The sequence below is a fragment of the Eulemur rufifrons genome, chromosome 7, assembly GCF_041146395.1.
Source record: "Eulemur rufifrons isolate Redbay chromosome 7, OSU_ERuf_1, whole genome shotgun sequence".
Classification (NCBI taxonomy): Eukaryota; Metazoa; Chordata; class Mammalia; order Primates; family Lemuridae; genus Eulemur; species Eulemur rufifrons.
In genome coordinates, this window is record NC_090989.1 from 157284396 (window position 1) to 157307759 (window position 23364).

Here is a 23364-nt window from a genome sequence, read left to right on the forward strand (position 1 = left end):
AAGAACACTGCCTAGAAAGCCTCAGGTTCTTTAAAGTCAGGGATGATATTAACCTCCAGGGACCTTGGTACAAACCAGGTGGTCAGTGAAGAATAGCTACAATTATTAGAAATGGGCATAAAGATCAGCCTAGAGATGATTATTAAACTAAATACATTTTAGTTTTAACTCTAAATTCACAAGCAATCTATGAAGCCACATCTTATAAATCAAATGTATTATTAAAATTATTTTCAGACATAGTCCATTAAAAGAAACTAAGGGTTCTCCTTTCTGTAAGATTACATACACTCATACCTGAGTCTGTGGAGTTCAGCTCCTGATTCTTCAGGCCCTCATGGGCAGTCCTTGATGATGGTACTCTGGGTCAAGAAACACAGCAAAATAGTGAGATAATTCTTAAGATCAATAAAGTGTAAGGGTTAGTTTCCTTCAACTCTAAGAAGAAAGTAAATGTGGCATGCCACAAAATCTATAATAGAAGGTACTCCCTTGATCATACTTTTTTTTTTTTTAGGAGACAGCCTTGCTCTGTCACCCAAGCTGGAGTGCAGTGGCACAATCATAGCTCACTGTAGTCTCAAACTCCCAGGCTAAAGCAACCCTCCTGCCTTGGCCTCCCAAAGTGCTAGGATTACAGGCATGAGCCATCACATCTGGCTGATCATATTTTAAAAAAGGAAAAACAAACCAGCAATTGCTTTTAAAACTATGTACAAAGTCTAATGAGTCAATGGATAGTCTGTAGACAGCATTGTGATACATGTTCAAACAAACTGTCTTTTCATTCATATAAGCATCTAAATAATTAAACGATTCATTTTTTCAATAGTCACAGAACAGAAACATTTCTTTTATAGGGTTGTTTTCTTCATCAGTTTCAAAATTAAAGACAAATTATGTTTAAAAAACCCCAGAGACTTAGTGTATATGCAGCAATCACGGAAAAAGGCTAATATAGCTGAGAGTGGTGGCATGAACCTGTAGTCCCAGCTACTCGGGAGGCTGAGGTAGAAGGATCTCTTGCACCCAGGAGTTTGAGGTTGCGGTCAGTTATGATCATGACACTGCACTCCAGCCTGGACAACAGAATGAGACCTTGTCTCTTAAAAAAAAGAGGGGGTGCTAATAAAAGACTAATTTATCTTTTTAGAATGTTTCCTGACTAAAGTTTTGGATCAGTTTTCAAAACTAAGTCAAGGAAAAATCCAAGGCCAGTTTTTTGGTCATTGTTATCTCACCTCTCTACCTGGTATAAAATTCTATTGCCTTTCTCTCCATTATTTATTTTTTTTTTTTCAGAGACAGGGTCTCGCTCTGTCACCCAGGCTGGAGTACAGTGGCACAATCATAGCTAACTGCAATTTCAAACTCCCAGGCTTTCAAGAAATCCTCCTGTGTTAGCCTCCTGAATAGCTAGGACTACAGGTGTGTGCCACCATGACTAGCTAATTTTTTATTTTTTGTGGAAATCAGGTCTTACTATGTTGCCTAGGCTGGTCTCAAACTCCTGGACTCAAGTGATCCCCTCCCACCCTTGGCCTCCCAAAGTGCTGGGATTACAGGTGTGAGCCACCATACCCCACCTCTCTCCACTTATGTTGTCAGTTTTATTACCCACATAGCTACAAAGGTAGTTATGAATTATACAGTAGGGAGTTACAGAATTTGCTATATGTGGAACTGTGTGCCCTGCCCCCAAATTCATATGTTGAATCCCTAACCCTCAATGTAACTGTAAAAGGAAACAGGGATTTTGGGAGGTAATTAAGATTCAATCAGGTGATAAGGGTAGGGCCCTAATCCAATAGGATTGGTGGCCTTATAAGAAGGCGGGTAGTGGGAGGGATCTCTCCACCATGTGAACATAGTGAGAAGGCAGCCATCTGCAAGCTGGGAAGAGAGCCTTCACCAGGAACCAAATCCAATGGCACTTTGACTTCCCGGCCTCCAGAATGTGAGAAAATAAATTTCTGTGGTTTAAGCCATCCAGTCTGTGGTATTTTGTATGGCAGCCCAAAGCAGACTAATATAGAATTCAACACCCAATGTTTTAAAACACACATGTACACACAGCAGCCTTTGTATTTTTTAAGGTTTGAAGGCATCATTAAATAATTTCTTCTTAAAAGCTGTATGTGAAGGTATTCAATGGAGTTTCTTGAAAGACACAAAGCTACTCCTTTGAGTGTAAATTTCTTTTAGAGTTGTCTTGTACCTCAAGTATTTTTTCACTGTGACAAATCATATCCTGATTTACAATTTTTGCTCTTCCTTAAAAAATACCAGCATAGGGACTCTTAGTTCCTTTCTTTTATTCAAATGTGTCAGGCTCTAAAAGCCAAAGAAAACTCAATTTAGGGAATATCTTGAGAATGTATTTTACCCTTTTGTATATAGTGCCATTAAAAAAAAATGCACCGTTAAGGAGAAGTATACAAATGATTAAAAGTTGAATTCAGGCTGCGCGTGGTGGCTCACGCCTATAATGCTAGCACTCTGGGAGGCCAACGTGGGAGGATTGCTTGAGCTCAGGAGTTGGAGACCAGCCTGAATAAGAGTGAGACCCCGTCTCTACTAAAAATAGAAAAAATCAGCCAGGTGTGGTGGCATGTGTCTGTAGTCCCAGCTACTTGGGAGGCTGAGGCAGGAGGATCCCTTGAGTCCTGGAGTTAGAGGTTGCCGTGAGCTAGGCTGACACCACGGCATTCTAGCTCAGGCGACAGAGTGAGACTCTGTCTCTCAAAAAAAAAAAAAAAAGTTAAATTCAAAGATTATGCTTCCATCTGAGAAAATAACATAGGAGATAACACTCTGAAATAGTTATTTCTTTTTCTATATATTCTAACTTTCAAATGTCAACTGCTCAGGCATATTATTACATTACTTACTGTTTTTCTGGTTGAACCACTGCAATTTTCCTCTGTTTATGTACTGTAAGAAGAAAATAAAAATATAAATACTAGGGAAAATAAAAAGACAAAGGAAAATTTATATACATATTAAGATTACACTAGCATATGTAAAACCTGATTTTATGTATATATAACTAGCAAGTACTATAAATTAGTGCTTATGTGTCTAAATATCTAGACTAAGGCACATTTTCTGGGTAGAAGTCTTTAGACAAAGAGCAAAAATATTTTCAAGGCTCCCTGTGTCAATCAACTCCTACGAATATTTTCTAAGCAAAAACAGCTATTCAAAAGAAAAACTGACTTGCCATGGGTGCCAAGCCCATTACAAACGGTGCTGGGAAAACTGGATATCCATATGAATGAAGCTGGACCCTTACCTTATATCATATATAAAAATTAACTCAAAATTGATCAAAGATCTAAATATAACAACTAAAACTATAAAACTCTTACAGAAAAACATAGTTGAAAAATCTTCCTGACACTGGATTTGTCAATGATTTTTCTATCATATGACTTGCAATTCCACTCCTGGGGATACACCAAAGGGAAATGAAAACATACATCCATATAAAAACGTGTACACTAATGTTCACAGCACCATTATTCTTAAGAGTCAAGAAATGGAAACAACCCAAATGTCCATCAAGTGATCAACAGATAAACAAAATGTGGTATATCCATACAATGAAATATTACTCAGCTATATAAAGGGATAAAGAACTGATACACACTAAAACAGGGTTGAATTCTGAAAACTTTATGCCAAGTGAAAGAAGCCAATCACAAAAGACCACACATTATGTGATTCCATTTATATGAAATGACTAGAATGGGCAAACCTATAGAGACTGAAAATAGATTAATGGATACTGGGTGGTGGCAGGTTGTCGATTGTTAACGGGTTATGGGGGTTTCTTTCTGGAATGATGAAAATGTTCTCAAATTGACTATGGTGATAGTTGCACAACTTTGTGACTATACTAAAACCACTGAATTGTATACTTTAAAGGAGTGAATTTCCTGGTACATAAATTGTATCTCAACAAGCTGTTTAAAAAGGGAGAAGGTGGGATGTCACTTCCAAGATTAGATTACAAAAAGACTCTTGCTTCCATCTTGCTCAACCTCTCTTGCATCTTTCATTTTTTTTTTTTTTTTTTATTGCTGTGCAACGGTTGGCAGCAGGACAAGCTCCTGCTTCTTCATTCTGATGGAAGCCAGTTGCCATGCTGTGAGCTGCCCTACAGAGAGGCCCACATGGCAAAGAACCAGGGGAAGCCTCCAGCCAACATTTAGCAACGAGCTGAGGACCTCAGTCCAACAGCCCACAAGGAGATAATTCTTGCTGTTATGGTATGAATGTTTGTACCCCCCAAAATTCATACTGAAACCCAATCACCAATGTGTCGGTATTAGGAGGTGGGGCCTTTGGATTGTGCTCTGTCCTCATGATTCAGATTAGTACCCTTATAAGACCCCAGAGACCTAGTAGCCTGTTCCAGCAAGTGAGGACACAGCAAGAAAGCACCATGTATGAACCTGGCAATGCACCCTCACCAGACACTGAATCTGCTGATGCCTTGATCTTGGACTTCCCAGCCTCCAGAACTGTGAGAAATAAATTTCTATTATTTGTAAATTACCCATTCTGTGATATTTTGTTATAGCAGCTAGAATGGACTAAGACACTTGACAATAATCATCTGAATAAACCTGGGAACAGATCCTCCCCCAGTTGGGCCTTGAGATGACTACAACTCTGGCTGACACCTTGATCATAGCCTGTGAGAGATCTGGATCCAGAGGACTCATCTAAGTTGCACTCAGATTCCTAACCCATAAAAGTTGTATGATATTAAATGTTTACAACAATAAGGAATTTCCTATGCAGGAACAGATAACTAGCATATCATTTTGTTCTTCTCTGAAATGTCCAGATTCATCCTAATTGGTAGCAGCCACCCAATCAATCCTCTGATAGACAGATACCTCGTGCTCGGCGAGGAGTGCTGAGTGGGTGGCCATTGGTTTCACACCAGCCCAAAGGAAATATATCCATGGATTCCACACTTACAATGCATTCAGGTATAGGCTTCTTAGAACCTGTTCAGGATATTTTTTAAAAAATTATTTTAGACCATTAAATAACCTTCTTCATAAACAACTTTCTAGACAAGGTTCTACTCTTGCAGTAATACACACACAAGTCCCTTGAGCAAGTATCTTTTACATGAAAGTTATACTTTTTCATGTATGATAAACATTAGGAAGAAAAGTGAACTGACCCCCATGCATAACTGTGTAAGGACCAAAATGGGTACAGGTGAATATACAAGGTGACCCTTACCTAGAGAACAGCAATGGAACTACCATTGGTATTATTCAAATGGTTAATAAATATCATAGTCAATTCCTTGAAATAACTGGAAACCAAAAGACAAAAGTGACAGTTCTATTCAATGAGAACATTACTTTTGTCACGCTAGGAATAAGCCAAATTCAAATCAGGAAGTGATCTGGCAAGTTGCTCAGCAGAGGTTGCATTCAATGTTGTCCTTGAAATACGTGTTAAATGCTAATTCTACAAATCAGAAACAGGATCAGACTCTTCTCAGAGTTTGATCATTTAGCTGCAGGACAAAAAAGAAACCCAGGCCACACATAGTAACTGCAGCACTGAGTACTCACATGGTGCCTCCCATCCTTAAACCTGTCCAATCACTGAATATTACTTTTAGTATGTCATTTCTACTTTATATACTTCTTTGTTCTATTGTGCTGGGGCAACTAATATATTATCTCTTCAATAAACTAGATGTTAATGCTCACTTTCACCTATTTTGGTCACATGAAAACACATGCTATTTGATTTATCCTTCCCTCTTCCTGAAAATGGTGGACTTTGTAGTAAAGGATTTTTTTATTCACATTCAGTTTCTAAAATTTGAAATTTGAAAGCCAGGGAGAGAAAATAAATTTTTAGCTTAGAACCCTGCATTACAAATTAGAAGTCTCTGGACAAGATCTCTATTTAAGTAATCCACTCAGTTTAAGCCACACTGCAGGTACGAGAGTAAACAGGAAGAGCAAAGAGTAGCACCCACAGGAAGGCTTCTCAGGAGTGCTGGCACTTACCCTCCAGCTGGAGCCACAGGTAGGAGCCTCTCACTGCAGTGATGGTGGCAACACACACTTCTTCAGGGAGAAGAGGGTTCACTGCCTCAAGCTTCATGTTTTCCTTAAATTCATGCTCAGAAATTGACTAGAAAATGAATGACTCAAATGCATTTACTGGATCAACACTCAGTATTAACTCAATGTGTTCAACTAGAAGACCTTTTTCAAGTAGTACTTAATCCCTCTAGGTTTACTTTAAAGCTATAAATGTATTTTGTGCTCTTTTGCTCTTAATGAAGCAAAGGGAAAATGTCTGCCCTTCTTAGTGCTATAGGCGGTATGGTCTTTCAGGTCAGAGAGTCCTGCATTACTGCTAGCTTGTATGGCCTTGCCCAAGCTATGGAACTTTTTTGCCTCAGTATTCTTCACCTGTCAGATGAAGTTGAGGACACCTATCTTGCTGGGTTATTACAAAGTATCAATGAAATGAGATATCTAAGGTTCTGTGTCCTGAACCACGTGGCTCTCAACAACTGTTGGTTCACTTCCCTTCTCATAAAGGGCTCTATCATACAATAAACTGCCTGGTTCATAACTATATGTGTTTCATAAAAGGCAGGCAGGATAAAGAATGCTTATGAACAGGGGAAAACGGTCATTTAAAATATAAAAATTTGTAGCTTTTGGGTCACGATGGACAAGTGAACATCTGCATTTCATTGTTCTCTCTGTGACAACCAACTAAAACTAAAATTGTTTTTGTTTTTGTTTTTGTTTTTAAGGACAAATCTTAACAGGATGCATATATCAGTAGAGGAAACAACAACATCATATAAACCAAAATTAGAATAGGGTATAAAAACTAAGTTAGCATATTAAAGAAAGGTACAGTAAAGAGAGCTAAGAACTGGCAGAAACAGGTACCAGGCAATTGGAAGTGGAGGAGAAATATTTAAAACAAGGATTTGCTGAAAATATTCAAGAAGCATTTAGGTTAGGCCATTGGCTCCTCCACTCTACACCCCAGGGTAACTGTCCCTTTTTCTTCCTCACAGAAGGTGAGATTTACCCTCTAGACAGTATAAGACATAAGATCCCTGCGCAGGACACAAGCAACTATTGAGGGCATGCATGTGGTGCCTAAAACAGGAGTTAGCATATGGAATGCTGAGAGGCCTAGCCCTCACCTCTACTATCAGGCAGAGGACTAGAAGAGGCTTTTCATGATAATATGACAAGCCCAAGAAGAAACACATAAAAATTTGGATTTAGGTTTCCTCAAGAAATGGTCAGCCAGATCTCACCCTATAGGAAAGTTTAAGGTTGACAAACCCCATCCACATGTTTAGAGTTTTCAATCAGCTTTTTCAGTCCCCCATTCTTAAATATAAGCAATAACCAAGAATTACCAGTTATCTAAGGAGATAAAAGTCAGAGACCAAAACAGACAAAACAAGCAACTTGGAGAAAGCAGAGATTATGCAAGAAGAAAACTTCGGGGGTTGGATGGGGTGGGAGTGTTATTTAATATCCTTCTGAGAGGTAAGAAAAACTATTGCATCCTTAGAGCAAGAAGAATATACTATTAAAAATAAAGAACAGGCCGGGCGCGGTGGCTCACGCCTGTAATCCTAGCACTCTGGGAGGCCGAGGCGGGTGGATCGCTCAAGGTCAGGAGTTCAAGACCAGCCTGAGCAAGAGCGAGACCCCCGTCTCTACTAAAAATAGAAAGAAATTATCTGGCCAACTAAAATATATATAGAAAAAATTAGCCGGGCATGGTGGCGCATGCCTGTAGTCTCAGCTACTCGGGAGGCTGGGGCAGTAGGATTGCTTAAGCCCAGGAGTTTGAGGTTGCTGTGAGGGAGGCTGACGCCACGGCACTCACTCTAGCCCGGGCAACTAAGCGAGACTCTGTCTCAAAAAAATAAATAAAGAAAGAAAGAACGATTCAAAGAAGAAATACAATTCCAAGAAATAAAAAACATGATATCAAAAACTAAAAATTCGAAAGGAAAGTTGAAAGAGAAAGTTTAGGAAATCTTCCAGAAAACAAAACAAAAAGACAAAGAAAGAGGAAACGGGAGACAAAAAGGTAAGAAAAGTAGAGTTTTGATTCAGAGGGCCAATATCAAAATAAAAGAAATTCCAGAAAGAGAAGAGAGAAAATGGAAGGAAGGAAATCAAAGATTCAGGAAAATTTCCCGGCACAGACAGGCATTAAGGGGTCTGTCTGAGACGCTCAGAGAAAGTGCCCACTGAGAACCCAGGACAATGGATGAAAACAAGCCCACATCAAGGGTCATCACTGTGAAAATTGGTGACAAAATGATTCTATAACCTTCCAGGGAGGAAAAAAAGGCAAGTGATCTACAAAAGATCAAGAATAAGAATGGCTTTCAACTAACCTCTCGACAGCAACACTAAAAGTTAGAAAACAACTGAGCAATGTTTTCAATATTCTGAAGTAAAATAATTTCCAAACTAAAATTCCATATTGAGCCAAAGTATAAATTAAGTTAGTAGAGTGAAAGCATTTTCAAATACACAGTGCCTACAAAAATTTACCTCCCTTGCACTCTGTTACAGGAAGCTCCTGAGATATGGGCTCCATCAAAACAAGGAAGTAAATCAAGAAAGAGGTGGCCATGAGACATAAAACGGGGGAACCCAAATCATGAGAAAGGGGAGAGGGCAATTCCTTGGGTGACCCTGAAGGGCAATTCCATGATTACAGCTACATGGCAAGTCTAAAGAGCAACCCATCCAGGGAGAGAGAGTGGAGGCTGCTATGAAGGATGCCTCTAAGAAAAATGTTAGGAATGATAGATTTGTTGGTATAACTGCTTCTGTGGAGATAGTAACAAGACGCTACTGATAGGTGTGGGAAGAGCTAGCAATAGAAACAAAGAAATTAAGCAAATGAAAAACAAGGTAATCATTAACTGAGGACAAATAAAATAAGGAAACAATCATAAAATACTGCAGTGCTCAGCTGTGAACAATATTTGAATGCACATAATGTAAAAATTCAATTGAGATTTAACCAAAATTTATAATATAACTCTAAGGCAAGAAGTGGATAAGACAGAGGGGAAAGGTTATATAAAACACCAAAATGCTCATTTACCATAATATAGAACCAAGAAACATGTCTAAAATTAATGACTCAAAAGATAGCAACTTATTATTTTGAAAATGAAGAAGGACAATGCTGGAACTACAGTGAGAAGAACAGGAGGTGGTTACTTCTGGGAAAGGAGACTGTGGAAAGGGGTAGGGTAGCAACTACTGTTTTACCTTCTCAGCCATTTACTGCTATTTGGCCTTTTAAAACATATGCATGTATTATTTGGATAGAAGTATTTTTAAATAAGCTTAATAATTCTTCTCCTTAATATTTCAACATTTTTCCATATTATTAAACCATCAAAAATAATTATGAAATAAAATTTCAAATTCATATGATTTCAACTACTAAGAAAAATTAAACTGATAAACTTATAAAACTAACTTAATTAGCACACTGAATGATTAACTTTGGTAGTAAGTATATTTTTCTTTGGAACATTTTATTAGAATCACCAAGGAGCTCATCTGGGTTGAGTGAGATGATTGCCTTCAGAGTGATAACCGTAGCAAGCAAGAGAGCACAGCAGCGACGGCAGCCCTCAACAGTGGCCATGAGGGCTGCAAGGGGTTCTCACCGAAGGAAAGCACCTCTGGGGAGCAGCTTCAGCACCACACTGTTTGAGGTAGTCAGCCCAGTCAAAGTCCTGGCTCGGGTAGCCTAGGTGGGGATAAAAGAACAACGATTCACACTATACCTACTTGCCTGGCTTCACCACTTTGCCAGGGGTCCACCCACAACTTCCAATGCTGCTAATTTGAGGACTTTGATCATTTTAGAGAGGGTGGAAAGCACTCTATAAATTCAAAGCATTGTTAGTTTTATAAAAGAGAGCAACTCTGGTCAAGCTATAACAACACAATGAAATTCTCTGGATAAATTTTAAAACTTTTAAATTTCAAACAAGGCATTTATTTAGAGCAATATTTTGTATGATTAGTTGCGGCAATTTGCTAAAAGAATTTAAGATTGTTATGACTGGATTTGATCTGTATACATATAAATCCAGTCTTATTATCAATTCTATTAGGACTCAGGCTCTGAGGAAAAGTGATGGCAAATACTACTAATCAACAAAGACTTTTCTTTGATAAAGCTATTTCCTTAGTGTCTTAGCTAATACTGAAAAAATGCTGTCAGCATTGTTTTCAGATTCATGTACTACTACAGAATCAAAGCTTTTATAACTGGAGTCATGGATCCATTTCAGAAAAAATGTTGAGCTTAACTCCCCACTTAAGTCTACCAATGATCTTGATGGAAGCATCTCCAATCTGCTGCCTTGACTCAGCACCATCTGCACGCAAGGAACTCATTGAGGCCCAACTGTCTTCAGCGTCTGAGTTACTCTCAGCCTCCACAGAGCGTAATGTCTCACAGGCAACAAAGCAGGCTGCTCAAGACCATGCGCTCCCACAGCCAAACAGCCCCTGCAGTCACCTTCCCTGCCCACCTGAGACTGGCACCATGGTCTCCCTCTGCCCCCACCTCAATTCCTGATGGTACATTTTCTGCCTTTTTCAATTACATAATCTACTACCCTTCTTCTGTTTACAAAGATGGTTGACCTGTCTCTAACAATGCTGACAGCTCTGATATCTTTTTTTTTTTTTTAAATCTGGCCATTTCTTTTATTTATTTATTTTTCTTAGAGACGGGGTCTTGCTCTTGCTCAGGCTGGTCTCGAACTCCTGAGCTCAAATGATCCACCTGCCCTGGCCTCCCAGAGTGCTAGGATTACAGGCATGAGCCACCGTGCCCGGCAGCTCTGAAATCTTTAACAATTGTTTCTTCCTTTTCAATTAAAGGTGGTAAGCAAGATAAAGAATTTGGGATGTCCAGAGCCTTCCGGAAAAGCAAGAACTTCTGTGCATGTCCCCCCACCACACCTTCCAACGAGGCACTCCTATACTATGCTCACTGACAGAGGAGAACCTGGGAAGTTCTGTTAGTATCTTCTTCCCCTATTTGCCCCTTGAAGGGACTGCATAGTATTCATTTTTGTCTCCCCAGTAACAAGCTCAATGCTAGGCTCACAGCAAACATTCCATAAATGCTTGTTGGATGAATGAAGGTTGAACAGAGGACAAAAGGTTCTGAGTTTATGACCCTTGTTAACACCAAAGAGTACTTCCAGCCCAGTGTTCCAGCAGTCACCATTTAGAAAGCCTAATAAAGTATATATAAACTGCCAATCAAATAATCTGATTTGGAAATATAAAAAATCATAAACATCTGACATTTTTCAGATAATACCCTAAGTTTAAAAATATTAAAAATTTCAGTCAAGCTCAACTATGTCATAATTAAGAGTCTTGATTAAAGGGTCAAAGACCTATATTTTGCAAAGTTGCAAATGCCAGGAAATCGATGTGTTATTTTCCTACCTACAGACTCTCTGAGTCCTTCTCTTGACCACAGATTTCCCTCTGAAGAGTCCTCTTCCATGATAAAGCCCAGACACCTAGAATTATCAATAATCTACCTTCTAGCTTTGGCCCTAAGGCCTCTTTTCACAGCCAGCTCCCAGTGCTCACTGTGCATCCTGGCCCACCTCCCTGTCACCTCCTCACAGACGTAAGAGGGGATGGACTAAGGAGCCAGCACAGAACCCTGGTTAGAACCTGGTCTTCCAGGTGGTTACGAAGATACCTGTATCAAAGTACAAAGACAGAACATACTCTCTTTAACTAACAGTTTTTTAGCTTGATTTTGTAACTTTAAAATACATAAATACATGGAATTCATTTATACTTGTCTCAGGCCCTTAAAATGTTAAGGACAGGCTAACGCATGAGGAGAGAGACAAGGCAATGCCATCTGACACATCTTATTCAAGGACAAGCTCTCCAGTAACAACTCAGAAAACAGTGAATGCACACCCGGAGGGGGGCTGATATGTAGGCCATTCTTCAGACTCCACTGCACAGGGAAGATGCCAGGACTGTCGGCATGGCATACAAAGGATCGCCGCACGTGGTCCTCAGGCCGCAAGTCGTCCATTTCCACCAGAAAGTACTTCTCATCAAACACCTGTGTGTGCAATTAACAGATAAAACAAATGGTTTCATATGTATGTATACGTATACTGAGTATGTGTGCATATGTATACACGGACACATATACATGTGTTTTTCTCTTGGCACAGCCAAACGTTACAAAAGTTCATAGTCACAAAATATTAATAATACTACACACTCAATAAATGCTAGCTCTGTGTCATATAATACTGCAGTCCCCAACCCCTGGGCTATGGACTGGTACCGGGCTGTGGTCTGTTAGGGACCAGGCTGCAGAGCTCCGCCACCCCACCCCCACCCCCTGCCCTACGCATTTGTGGAAAAATAACTTTGGAAATGGTGGGGGCGGGGGCACATAGCAGGAGGTGAGTGGCAGGCAAGCAAAGTTTCAAAGCTTCATCTGTATTTACAGCCGTTCCCCACTGCTAGCATCACCCGCTGACCTCCGCCTCCCCCCGCCCCACCCCAGTGTACAAAAATTTTCTTCCATGAAACGGGTCCCTGGTGCCAAAAAGGTTGAGAACCACTGATAATATATAAACATATAATTACTGTTTTAATTAAATGCTTTCATGTAACAATTCAGTTTTAATCTTCCCAACAATCTAATGAGGTAAGTACCATTACCAACTCCATTTTGCAGGTAAGAAAAATGAGTTTAAAGAGAATTTAATATCTTGCCCTAGGCTTCAAAGCCAGGAAAAAGCAGAATCTGGATTCAAACCCAAGTAGTTGGTCTCCAAACAAAACTTAGTTAAAGCTTAGTGAGGAGTCAACTACACCAGTATGTATTAGTTTTTCAGATCCTAGCTGGCCCAGTTTCAAATGCCAAAGAGAGAATTTTTTGAACCTCCTCTGGCTTCTTACCATTCCACATCCCTTCATGCTCCAGACAGGGCCTTCTGACCCCACTTGCAGGTTCATAATCCCTTTCTCTGAGAATCTTCTTCCAAGACAGGGAAAATTTAAATCTTAACAGGCAGATGATTCAGCATCCAAGTGACTATTCCTATAGTCACATTCAACTTTGGGTTCTACTTTCAACTTTGGTTATACTTCTGCTCTAGTCCTAAACTGAAACTTACTTCCTAATGCCTCAGTTGGAGTGATTGAGGGCCTTGATAACCTGCTCAATTCTTGCGGTTACCCCAACAAGAGATTTATTTCATTTTTTTTTTAGAGACACAATCTCACTCTGTCACTCTGGGTAGAGTGTAATAGTGTCACACAGCTCATTGCAACCTCAAACTCCTGGGCTCAAGTGATCCTCCTGCCTCAGCCTCCTGAGTAGCTGGGACTATAGGTGCGTACCACCACACCCAGCTAATTTTTTCTATTTTTGGTAGAGACAGGGTCTTGCTCTTGGTCAGGCTGATCTTGCTCAAACTCCCGACCTTGAGTGATCCTCCTGTCTCGGCCTCCCAAAGTGCTAAAAGTACAGGTGTGAACCACGGCACCATGAGCCTTACTTTTGTAAGTCTTTCAAAAGATTAAAATCTGAATCTGGAGTACACGGCTGGAGCCATCCTACTACCAGATCTTGTAACACTAATTGCCTGATCCCCACGCATCTCCTCATCTCAGTGAGCTGAGCTATGTACCTCTTTGGACACTGATGACACTACCTGCCTCCAACTTTACAGATACCGTGGCCTACCTACCAGTTAAATCTCCTTCACCTATATACAGCTAGGCCTGCTCCAAAGAACATGTCCCCCACTACTCTAGTGCCCAGGCCCTTGTCTGTTTTGGTAGGACTACCAAGCTCTGAAGAAGGAATGGGCCACAGAGAAATGGACAATACAAATACAGAAGTAATTCTAGCCTCACAGCTTAAGAGGAAAAATGGGTTAGCTATAGAGTCTGAAGATCAAAACACTGCCAATTTTCTAAACCAGTCACCCTGACAAAGATTCTTACCAATAGAGTTATGCTCATTGTACCTTAACAACTGTAGCAGGAGAGATCCCAAAAGGAGACCAGGGGTCCACTGCTTCCAACTTCATATTTACAGCAAACGTATGATTGCCAATAACTTGTTTGTCCTATAATGCAAACACCAAAAGGGATAAAAACATAGCATTTTTGCATTCATTTTATACTTATATGTAGTTGAATACTACTCTAACTGATTAAAATAGTGGAACTGTCCAGCTTCTTGTAAATCCTATAATTTTCTTCACAGGAAAAAACTTTTTGGGTAAAAACAAAAACAAAGAAAGTGCTCCTATTCTCTATATTTGGAACACAATGTGGGATTATCTGGAGGAAAAAACAAATTAATTAATTAATTAATTAACTTTCATATTCATGGGCCAAAGTATAATTTGGAAAAGAAGACTGAATGGCTTCAGACCCACTTCACCAAAACACTGAAACTTTAATTGGATCAGAATTACACCTGTCAAGGATCTGGGTAGTACACTTCTCTTTATAGCACCAATTCCTTCCGAGGGGCACTTCACTAGCCATCTGTGTAAGTGTTCCGGCTCTCCCCAGACTAGCTATAGGGATGTCCCAGGCAAGGTCGTATCAACATCAATGTCCAGACATACTCAGGGCTCAGAATTCTGGTACAGTACCACTTTTTCCACCACCCCCTTATATTCCACAAGGGACTCAAAGCCAGCAGGTAAGTCTCCCCTCCCCACCGCCACCAAACCCTGGAAAGCCCTAGTGTGCCTTTTTACAGCTCCGCCTTCCTGGCCCCTTTCTTCTGGAAGGCAGTCAGGATGTTTACACTCTTCTGGAGCTCCTCCTTCATCCCCGTCGCTCATCACGTTCTTCTCTATCAGTTTGGTGATCCCAGTCATCTCTGATGCTAGGAAGTCCACCCGTTGGTCTGAGATCTTCCCCACGATCTTTGCGTATTGCTCGGCCCACTTCTTCTGTCTGCTTCACACCTGAGAGGTTGTAATGCCCCTGCTTCATGAAGACCTGGCAGGCCTCCATGCCAGAGGCCCTGATGAACTCCCTAGTCAGGGTGTCGTATGCAGGAGGCAATCAGGCATACCTAGGTAGATCCCTTGCCCTTTTAGCCAGTGCTGGATGGCACGAACCGTAACTGCCCCACTATACGGGACTGGGTTCTCAAACTCCCCATCCTGGAAGAGGTAGAAGATTGTATAGCTCTCTTTGTCCAGCTTGCATTTCTCACTTGGCTCCATGTTCAACTTGTCACCATAATCTGAGATCCTCACCTCTGCCACCAAGAGATCATCACTGGAAGCTGAGTTTTCAGCAAGATCCTTGAACTTATCCTGCTTCTCAATGTAGGGGTACTGTGTGTCAAACTTTACCAAGATGAACTTGCTTTTGGGAATGATCTTGCAAAAAGTGACTACATCCAGGGGAAGGGTGCCCTTGGTGTGCAGGCTGCTGCCGCCATGCAGAGCACAGAGAAGCAGGAGGCCCAGAAGGAAAAGCAGTGGGGAGAGAGAACTGGTGCAGGGGACAGTAGCAGTCATGATGCCGGATTTCAGGAGCAGGAAGTAGAAACTTGTAGTCCCAAATAGCTAGAGCTATGTAGTTAAGAGTAGAAAAGAAAAGATTCAAAGTACTGTAAGAGAACTTGGGGAGAAAATCAAGACAACTGTTAGAAGAAAACAAGGATGATCATCACTCTAGCCTTAACATCTTCTCATCCTTCAGAGAAGTCATGACACTCTTACTAACTGCAGGGGTTATTTTATGCTTTCGTCTCCCAAAATCGCTTTACTCTGCTGTAAGGAGAGCAATACCTATCTATCATGTTTTTGTTTTTACCTTAAATAAGTAAGATGGTAATGGCTCTTCTTCCTCCTCTTTCACTTTGGCCAAAATCTCTTGCCACTCAGCTTCAGTTTTCAGATGTCTAATGGCTTTAATGAAACAAGACAGCACGCTTTAGAAGATGAGAAAACCTATATACTTTTTAACTGTTCTAAAAGCATTCACATAAACAGAAAAGTCACTTTCCACTGGGACAAGCAAGGAAAGAGTTCAAGTGCACTATTTTATATCCATCTTCACTGAAAGAACTTGCACCTTAACCTCAGTACTCTGCTCTGTGCAGAGCCTAGACAGTTAAGTTTTGTGAAAATATCTACAGGAAGATCATAAGGTTTGCTGTAATACATAAAATAATATAATGCAACACCCAAATTGGGGCACATAATAAGTACAAATTGATTTAAACAATAACTCCAGTTTTAATATTGTTAGAATTTCTTTTAATCAACAATTTGTTATGAACCAATCTGCTATATACCTATCTAAATGCTACCTAGAGAATTTTTTTCTTTATTTTATTTCGGTCAGGGTTCAGTATGGGTTGGGGCAGAAGTCTATGAGGTATATCAATATGTGTGAAAAATTATAAAAGCAATAAAACCAAAAGAAAAATAGGCACTTAACTCCATAGAAACATTTTTGTAACATCTCTATTATGTGAACTAGCAAAGGTTTTCATAGTATACAGAATAATACATTTTCAGTCTAATAGATGTTAATGATAACATAACAATAATGTAATAGTTACAAGAAAAATGTTCTATTACTCTTCACCTAATGGGGGCTGAAGCTCATATCCCTGTTGAGCGGCCCAACCAACATGATGAAGAAATGGATCCAAGTAATACAACCAATGTTCAAAATTGTCAGAACTTTCAAGTCCTTCATAACGCAGCTTTAGCCTTCCGCCAATGTTTTCTACCACAGTAACAATCCAAGTGCTTAAAGAGTCCCGGAAACCGTGACATTCCAGCCTGGATCCTGGAGCAATGAGATCTAAAGGATTCCTCCCATTACGGAGCTGTAGGTTTAAAAAGTGAAATGATTAAATAAGAGAAGTAAATATATTTAAAAAGTCAAGTTCTCTAATGATCTCAAACCAGTCTTTGTATGTTTTACCCATTGAAAAGCCAGTGACACTGAATTGTCTACTATTATACAAATCTCTTACAGTATTATTTCCAGGTGATATGAAAACGTTTATCTTAAAGAAAATCTACCAATAATGCAATAAAATTATTCTAATAGATTTTTCTCTAGGTCTATGTTTAGTTTCATTCAGCAAAATTTTAAAAATATCATCATTACTTTATCTCTGATTATAAAAGCAAGTATGATCATCATTAAAGAAAAAATTCAGACATGACAAAAATCAAAGTCCCCCATAAGCCCAATTATAAGAAAGACCCACGATAAACACTTTGGCATACACTCTTTTTCTACACACAAGTCAATATCCACCTCTGCCAGTTTGTCCATCTGTCTCTCTCTTATTTTTTGAAAAATGGGAGCATTGTATACTGTTTTTCAGTTTGTTCTTCACTTAGTACATTACAGGTATCTTCCTACTACAGCACATACAAATCTTCTTCATCTTTTATAGTGTTTTATGATATTCTGTATTATAAATGGGCAATAATTTATCCACTTACCTACTGATGGCATACACTTGTTTCTGATTTTTTTACTCATTTCATAAAAATGTTCTTTTTGTATTTGAGACAGGGTCTCCCTCCGTCACCCAGGCTAGAGTGCAATGGCGTCACCATAGCTCACTACACCTCAAACTCCTGGGCTTAAGCAATCCTCCTGCCTCAGCCTCCCAAATAGCTGGGACTACAGGTGCGTACCACCACACCCGGCTAATTTTTCTATTTTTTGTAAAGACGGGGTCTCGCTGTTGCTCAGGCTGGTCTCGAACTCCTGATCTCAAGTGATCCTCCCGCCTCGGCCTCCTAGAGTGCTAGGATTACAGGCGTGAGCCACGGCGCCCAGCCTTCATTTCATAACAATGTTCTAATGAACACAGTAAAAGCTTTTGATTACACCAATGGGAATGAAAAGTTTAACTCTCACTATCTAGATACATATTTAAAACTACACTAAAGGATAGAAAAAAAACCACTCATTCCAAAGTTATCACAAAGTTATCACTTAACCATTTCTTAATACTCAACCTTACAATTTTGTTGGTATTAAGAACTGCTCTATGACACTTACATATCCAGATATATTATACAAAAGAACATATGAACAAATGGAGGAACACATTCACAGCTGAAAGTCAGACTGGCAGAAACATGGTCAATGCAGAGCAGGACAGTTTATCAATTCATTTATTCATCACTTCATTCATTCCTGCAAGTTTTACTGAGTGTTTAACATGTGCCATGCCCTGGCTAAACATAATGAAATGAATCAGAATATAAAAAATAAGTAACAGCTTGAAATACAGTATTCACCAATGGAGATTTAAACAGGAATGTGAATGGATCGTAGAAATAAATGTAGGGGCTAAACCAATAAACCTCTTAGAAGAAAATATAGAGGTAAATTTTCTTGACCTTGGGTTAAGCAAAGCCTTGATAAATATGATACCAAAAGCACAAGCAACAAAAGAGAAAATAGTTAAATTGGAGCACGTCAAAATAAAAATCTTTCATGCTGCAAATGATAAAAAGACAACCACAGAATGGGAAAAACTATTTGTAAATCGTGTCTGATCTGTACTTGTGTCCAGAATGCATAAAAAGGCAAATAACCCAATTTAAAAATGGGCAAAGACATTTCTTCAAAAAAGATACATAAATGGCCCATAAGCACCAAAAACTAAATAAAAAAAAAAAAAACCCACACAAACCATGGTCCATATCATTAGCCATTAGGGAAATGCAAATCAAAATGAGATACCACTTTATACCCACTAAGATAGCTATCACAAAAAAAATAACAAGTATTGGCAAGGACGTAGAGAAATTGGAACTGTCATATATTGCATTTCATATATGCCACAAAGAATTTTACCAGTATGACATAAAAGTGCCAAGACATAACTTAGAAATGTCATAACTAATAAATTCATTTCACAAAATCAAGAAATCTATATTCACTAACAAGCTCAAAAGCTACACTAATTTTAAAAAGCTGCTAGAAGAAGGTAGGAAGTAGGAGTACAATAGGTCCAGTGTCTTCTGAGCAAAAGAAAAGGGGGTTTCAAGTCACCTGGCATGGAAGTTACAAATGCCCACCCTGAAGTAGAATCAACCCCTGCTTAGTTTCAGAGTGAAAGCCGCAAAAGACCACCTTTTCCAACTGTGTAAAAGAATCTGCAAAACTAGATTTTTATGTGTTAGCAACTAATTCAAAAAATTTTTAAGTACTGAGAAAGCCACCAATATGCAACCTCTGAGGGTAAGTTTAACAAACCTATGCCTATGTCTCTAGTAATAATGTTTATTTGCTTCAGAGTGGTAAATTAGCAACCAATTTTAAGATTTCTTGGAAGATTAGACGGGTTTTCCACACTGATTTGGCACGCAGTAATACTCACGCCCTCTAGCAGTGGAACAGGAGGACTACATGCTCCCATCAAAGTCTGCCGTAGATACTCATCCCAGTCAGATACTTTATCCCTGATGCCTAGATGAGGAAATAAATGACTGATTACTCCTAATGTCAGCCACAGAACACAGAGAAGCTATTGGCAATGGTTTAGAGGTGTATTTGTCATTTTAAGATCTAAGAATCCAACATATTGCTTCTTTGAGAGCTTGAAAACACAAAACAAAACAGAAATCTTTCTCTAGATAGAGCTACTTTCTGGTTAAGTTTAATAAATGTTGTATACAAAACAAAGAGAATAGGCCCAACTCCCTTTTACTATAATTTTATCCAAAGGTACCTACACTTTGTTTTTTATTATGGAAAATTTCAAACATACATTAAGTAGAGAAAATGGTTTAATGAATGTTCATGTACCCTAGCTTCAACAACTGTCACCTCACAGCTATCTTTTGCATGTAGGACAGGAGTTAGCAAACTACAACCTATGGGCTAAATCCAGCCTGCTGTCTATGTCTGTAAATAAAGTTTATAAAGTTTACTGGAACATGGCCATACCCATTTGTTTACATATTATCTGTTGTTGCTTTCACACTACAAAGGCAGAGTTGAGCAGCTATGACAGAGATCACATGTCCAGTAAAGGCTAAAATATTTAATACCTGGCCCTTTAAAACAAATAATTTGCCAACACCTGACCTATATAACCTCACATACTCCACTCCTACCCAACCAAGGATCATTTAGAAGCCAATTCCAGATATAATTTCATCCATATACATTTCAGTATATATTTCTAAAAGAAAATAACTTTTTAAATAACCACTGTAACACCATACCTTTAAAAAATTAACAATTCCTTAATATCAAATATCCAGTCCATGTTCAAATTTCCCCAATTGTTTCATAAATGGTTTCTTCAATTTGTTTGATCAAATCAGCATCCAAGTTAAGATCCATACATTGCAAATGGTTGATATATCACCTACATTTCTTTTAATTTGTAGGTTCCTTCTACTTCCTCCCCTCCTCTCTCTTTTTTTACAGCACATTTGTTAAAAGATTCAGCCTTTGCCCTATATAGAGTTTTTCAGAGTCTCATTTCATTGGTTGCCTCCCTGTGGTAACCCAATTGTTCTACTATCCCCTATATTTTCTATAAATCAGTATTTAGAGCCAGAAGCTTGACCAAATTCAGGAATGAGTGGTAAGGAGGCAAGAATACTGCATAAGCGGAGTTACGGCCTCCCATCAACAGGCACATACAGTCTGGCTGTCTCTCTTTTTGTGACATTAGCAGCTTTTTTAATGGTCACTACATAGATGCATTGATTCATTAGGGGTTAAAGATGGTGATATTCTATCATTGCTTCTTCATTTACTAACCAAAATGCTTCTATAAAGAAAAACTTCTCTTCACCAATTATTTGATTACCTGGAAGTAGAGTTCACACACACACAAAAAGGCAAAACATATGCTTGATTGTCTTTATTATTTCTGCATATTTACCAGCCTTCAAAATCATCAGTTAGTTCCCTGGCATCCTCCAAGGGTGACCAGTGAGGGTTCTGTTTTAAAATTTCACTATGAAGTCATAGGTGATAATACATTTCAAGCCACTGCAGATATTGTCCTTATTGACACTCAAATTATCCCATCTTTAACCAGAGAGAGTCTATTCAGGTTGGTTCCTGAACCCTTTTGACATGCACTAGTAAATAGTCATTGATATCTTTTTTTCTTTTTGGCATGACATGATGTTCTAGGCTCATGTTCTATATTTCCTGCTCACGCCCAGGAATCAGCTACTTCTCTAAGGAGCCCCAATTTGTTTCAGTGAAAATGGTATTTAGAGATCATAATTGGGGTGCTGGGAGTGCTCATTGCTACTGGGTTAGCATTTCTAAGCCTTTTCAGCATCTAGAACTAACAAATTTCTCCTTTTTCTTCTTCTTCCTTTCCTTTCTACTTCTGCCCTCCCTTTCTTCTTCCTCTTCTTAAGATAAATCACATTAGGAAGCTTCCAATACAAATTCAGAAAGATAGTGCTTTTATTTAAGCTCGTCTTTCTAAGCTTTATTTCCTTTCTATCATGCTGAAAAACCTAATTCCCAATTATACATTTATTATTAATTTGCTTGACCCACCATATATATGAGTATTTCAAAGTAACAAGATCAACTCAATCACCAATAACATGATTACTAAAAACAGCTTAAGATTTTTTAATTATTTTTTTTTAGAGACATGGTCTTGCTCTGTTACCCAGGCTGATGTGCAGTGGCCCAAACATAATTCACTGTTAACTTCCAACTTCTGGTCTCAAGCCTTCTGATCTTCCTGCCTCAGCCTCCCAAGTAAATGGGACTATAGGAGCACACCAGCATGCCCGGTTAATTTTTTATTTTTTGTAAAGATGGAGGTATCTCTATGTTGCCCAGGATGGTCTTGAACTCCTGGCCTCAAGCAATCTTCCCACCTTGGTTTCTCAAAGTGCTGGGATTACGTGCATGAGCCACTGTGCCCAGCTAGATTTTTTTTTCTTGAATTTTTGTTGCTGTTGACCTTATAGTATGTCACTACTATACATTCAAATTATTGTATTTTAGTCACTGAGTTCTTCTCTGTGCGGTCATCCCACAAGCTCCATACAGTTTAGATTTCTTTGGTTCTGCTTTTGCTTTTTAGGAATTGCTTTTAAACATTTAATTTTGCTTTATAGTTATATAAAATATTTACAAGGTGCAAAAGTCAAATCTACAAAATAAGGTATATTCAAAAATCTAGCTTCTATCTCTATCCCTTCATTCTATTCCCTTATTTACCCACAGATAATTTTTCTAAATGATTTATTATTTTGAAAAAAATAAGTTCATGTACACACACATTCATACACTCTTTTCCCCCCTAATTCTGTACACCTTTTTCTTTTTTTTCATGTAACAATATATCCCAGAGATCACTCCTTGGTTGTATGTAGATGGTCCTCATTTCTTTTCACTGCTGAGTGTAGTTGCTATCATTACAAAGTATCCTTCTTTGTGTCTTGAATGCCTTCTAATCTGAATTCCAACTCTGTCAGATATTAAGACAGACTGCTGGCTTCTTTTTTATTTGCATTTGTTTGTGTATCTTTGTCCGTCCTTTTATTTTTACCTTGTCAGAGTCTCTCTGTTTAGGTATGTCTTCTGTATGTAGTACAAAAGTGAACTTTGCTTTGTGAGCCAATCTGAATTTATTAATATTATTCTTTTAAACCTCTAATGGAAGAGTAAACCTATTAACATTTATTGATATTATCAATATGCATAGCCTAAATTCTGTCATTGTTAAATGCTATATAAATTTTGTGTGTGTTGGTGTGTGTAGTTTTCAGTATATGATCTATTTGCACATATACTTTCTTTTGGCATATAGAAAGGTATTTTTGTTCTACTGATTACCTTTATACTAACATCTTTACATAACATTTTTAGTCCTCTCTATTTTTAGACTATTTTCTATTTTTCATTTGTTTGTTTCTATAAACAGTACTAAAGTTAGTTATAATCTCCTTTTTCTCCTCTCCTTCAGCATCTCATTTCAGTTAATATCCTTTTACTCCCAATTAACACTTAAAAGGTAATTAGTTAAATTACACAGCAATAAAGCTGGGTTTTTAAAAAAAAAATTTTTTTTTTAATGTTTTTATCTGACAATGTTCATCTCTTTTGTGGTTAGATTTCTCTGGAAGGATTTTACTCTACTATTTTTTTAGTTATAATAATCTTACATGAGATTCAACTGAAATCCTTTTCTGTTGTTCATGTTTTAAATGAGATGCATTTTTCTATGCTTATAGGA

At 38.6% G+C, this 23364-nt stretch overlaps 1 protein-coding gene and 1 pseudogene across 8 annotated transcripts in view; both read right to left on the minus strand.

Annotated features, from left to right (window-relative positions):
* The window catches only part of SFMBT1 (Scm like with four mbt domains 1), a 129804-nt gene that overhangs the window by 13547 nt on the left and 92893 nt on the right, over window positions 1–23364 (minus strand). For all 8 annotated transcript variants that reach the window (XM_069475887.1, XM_069475880.1, XM_069475882.1 and 5 more), the window contains 10 exons: window positions 19510–19598; window positions 16734–16980; window positions 15954–16048; window positions 14132–14233; window positions 12051–12201; window positions 9746–9828; window positions 6057–6183; window positions 4911–5024; window positions 2892–2934; window positions 298–362 (listed from right to left, as the gene is read on the minus strand). In XM_069475887.1, coding sequence (XP_069331988.1) covers window positions 298–362; window positions 2892–2934; window positions 4911–5024; window positions 6057–6183; window positions 9746–9828; window positions 12051–12201; window positions 14132–14233; window positions 15954–16048; window positions 16734–16980; window positions 19510–19598 — 1116 coding nt within the window. The remainder of the gene's footprint in view (window positions 1–297; window positions 363–2891; window positions 2935–4910; window positions 5025–6056; window positions 6184–9745; window positions 9829–12050; window positions 12202–14131; window positions 14234–15953; window positions 16049–16733; window positions 16981–19509; window positions 19599–23364) is intronic.
* Window positions 14875–15749, minus strand: LOC138386934 (endoplasmic reticulum resident protein 29 pseudogene; annotated as a pseudogene).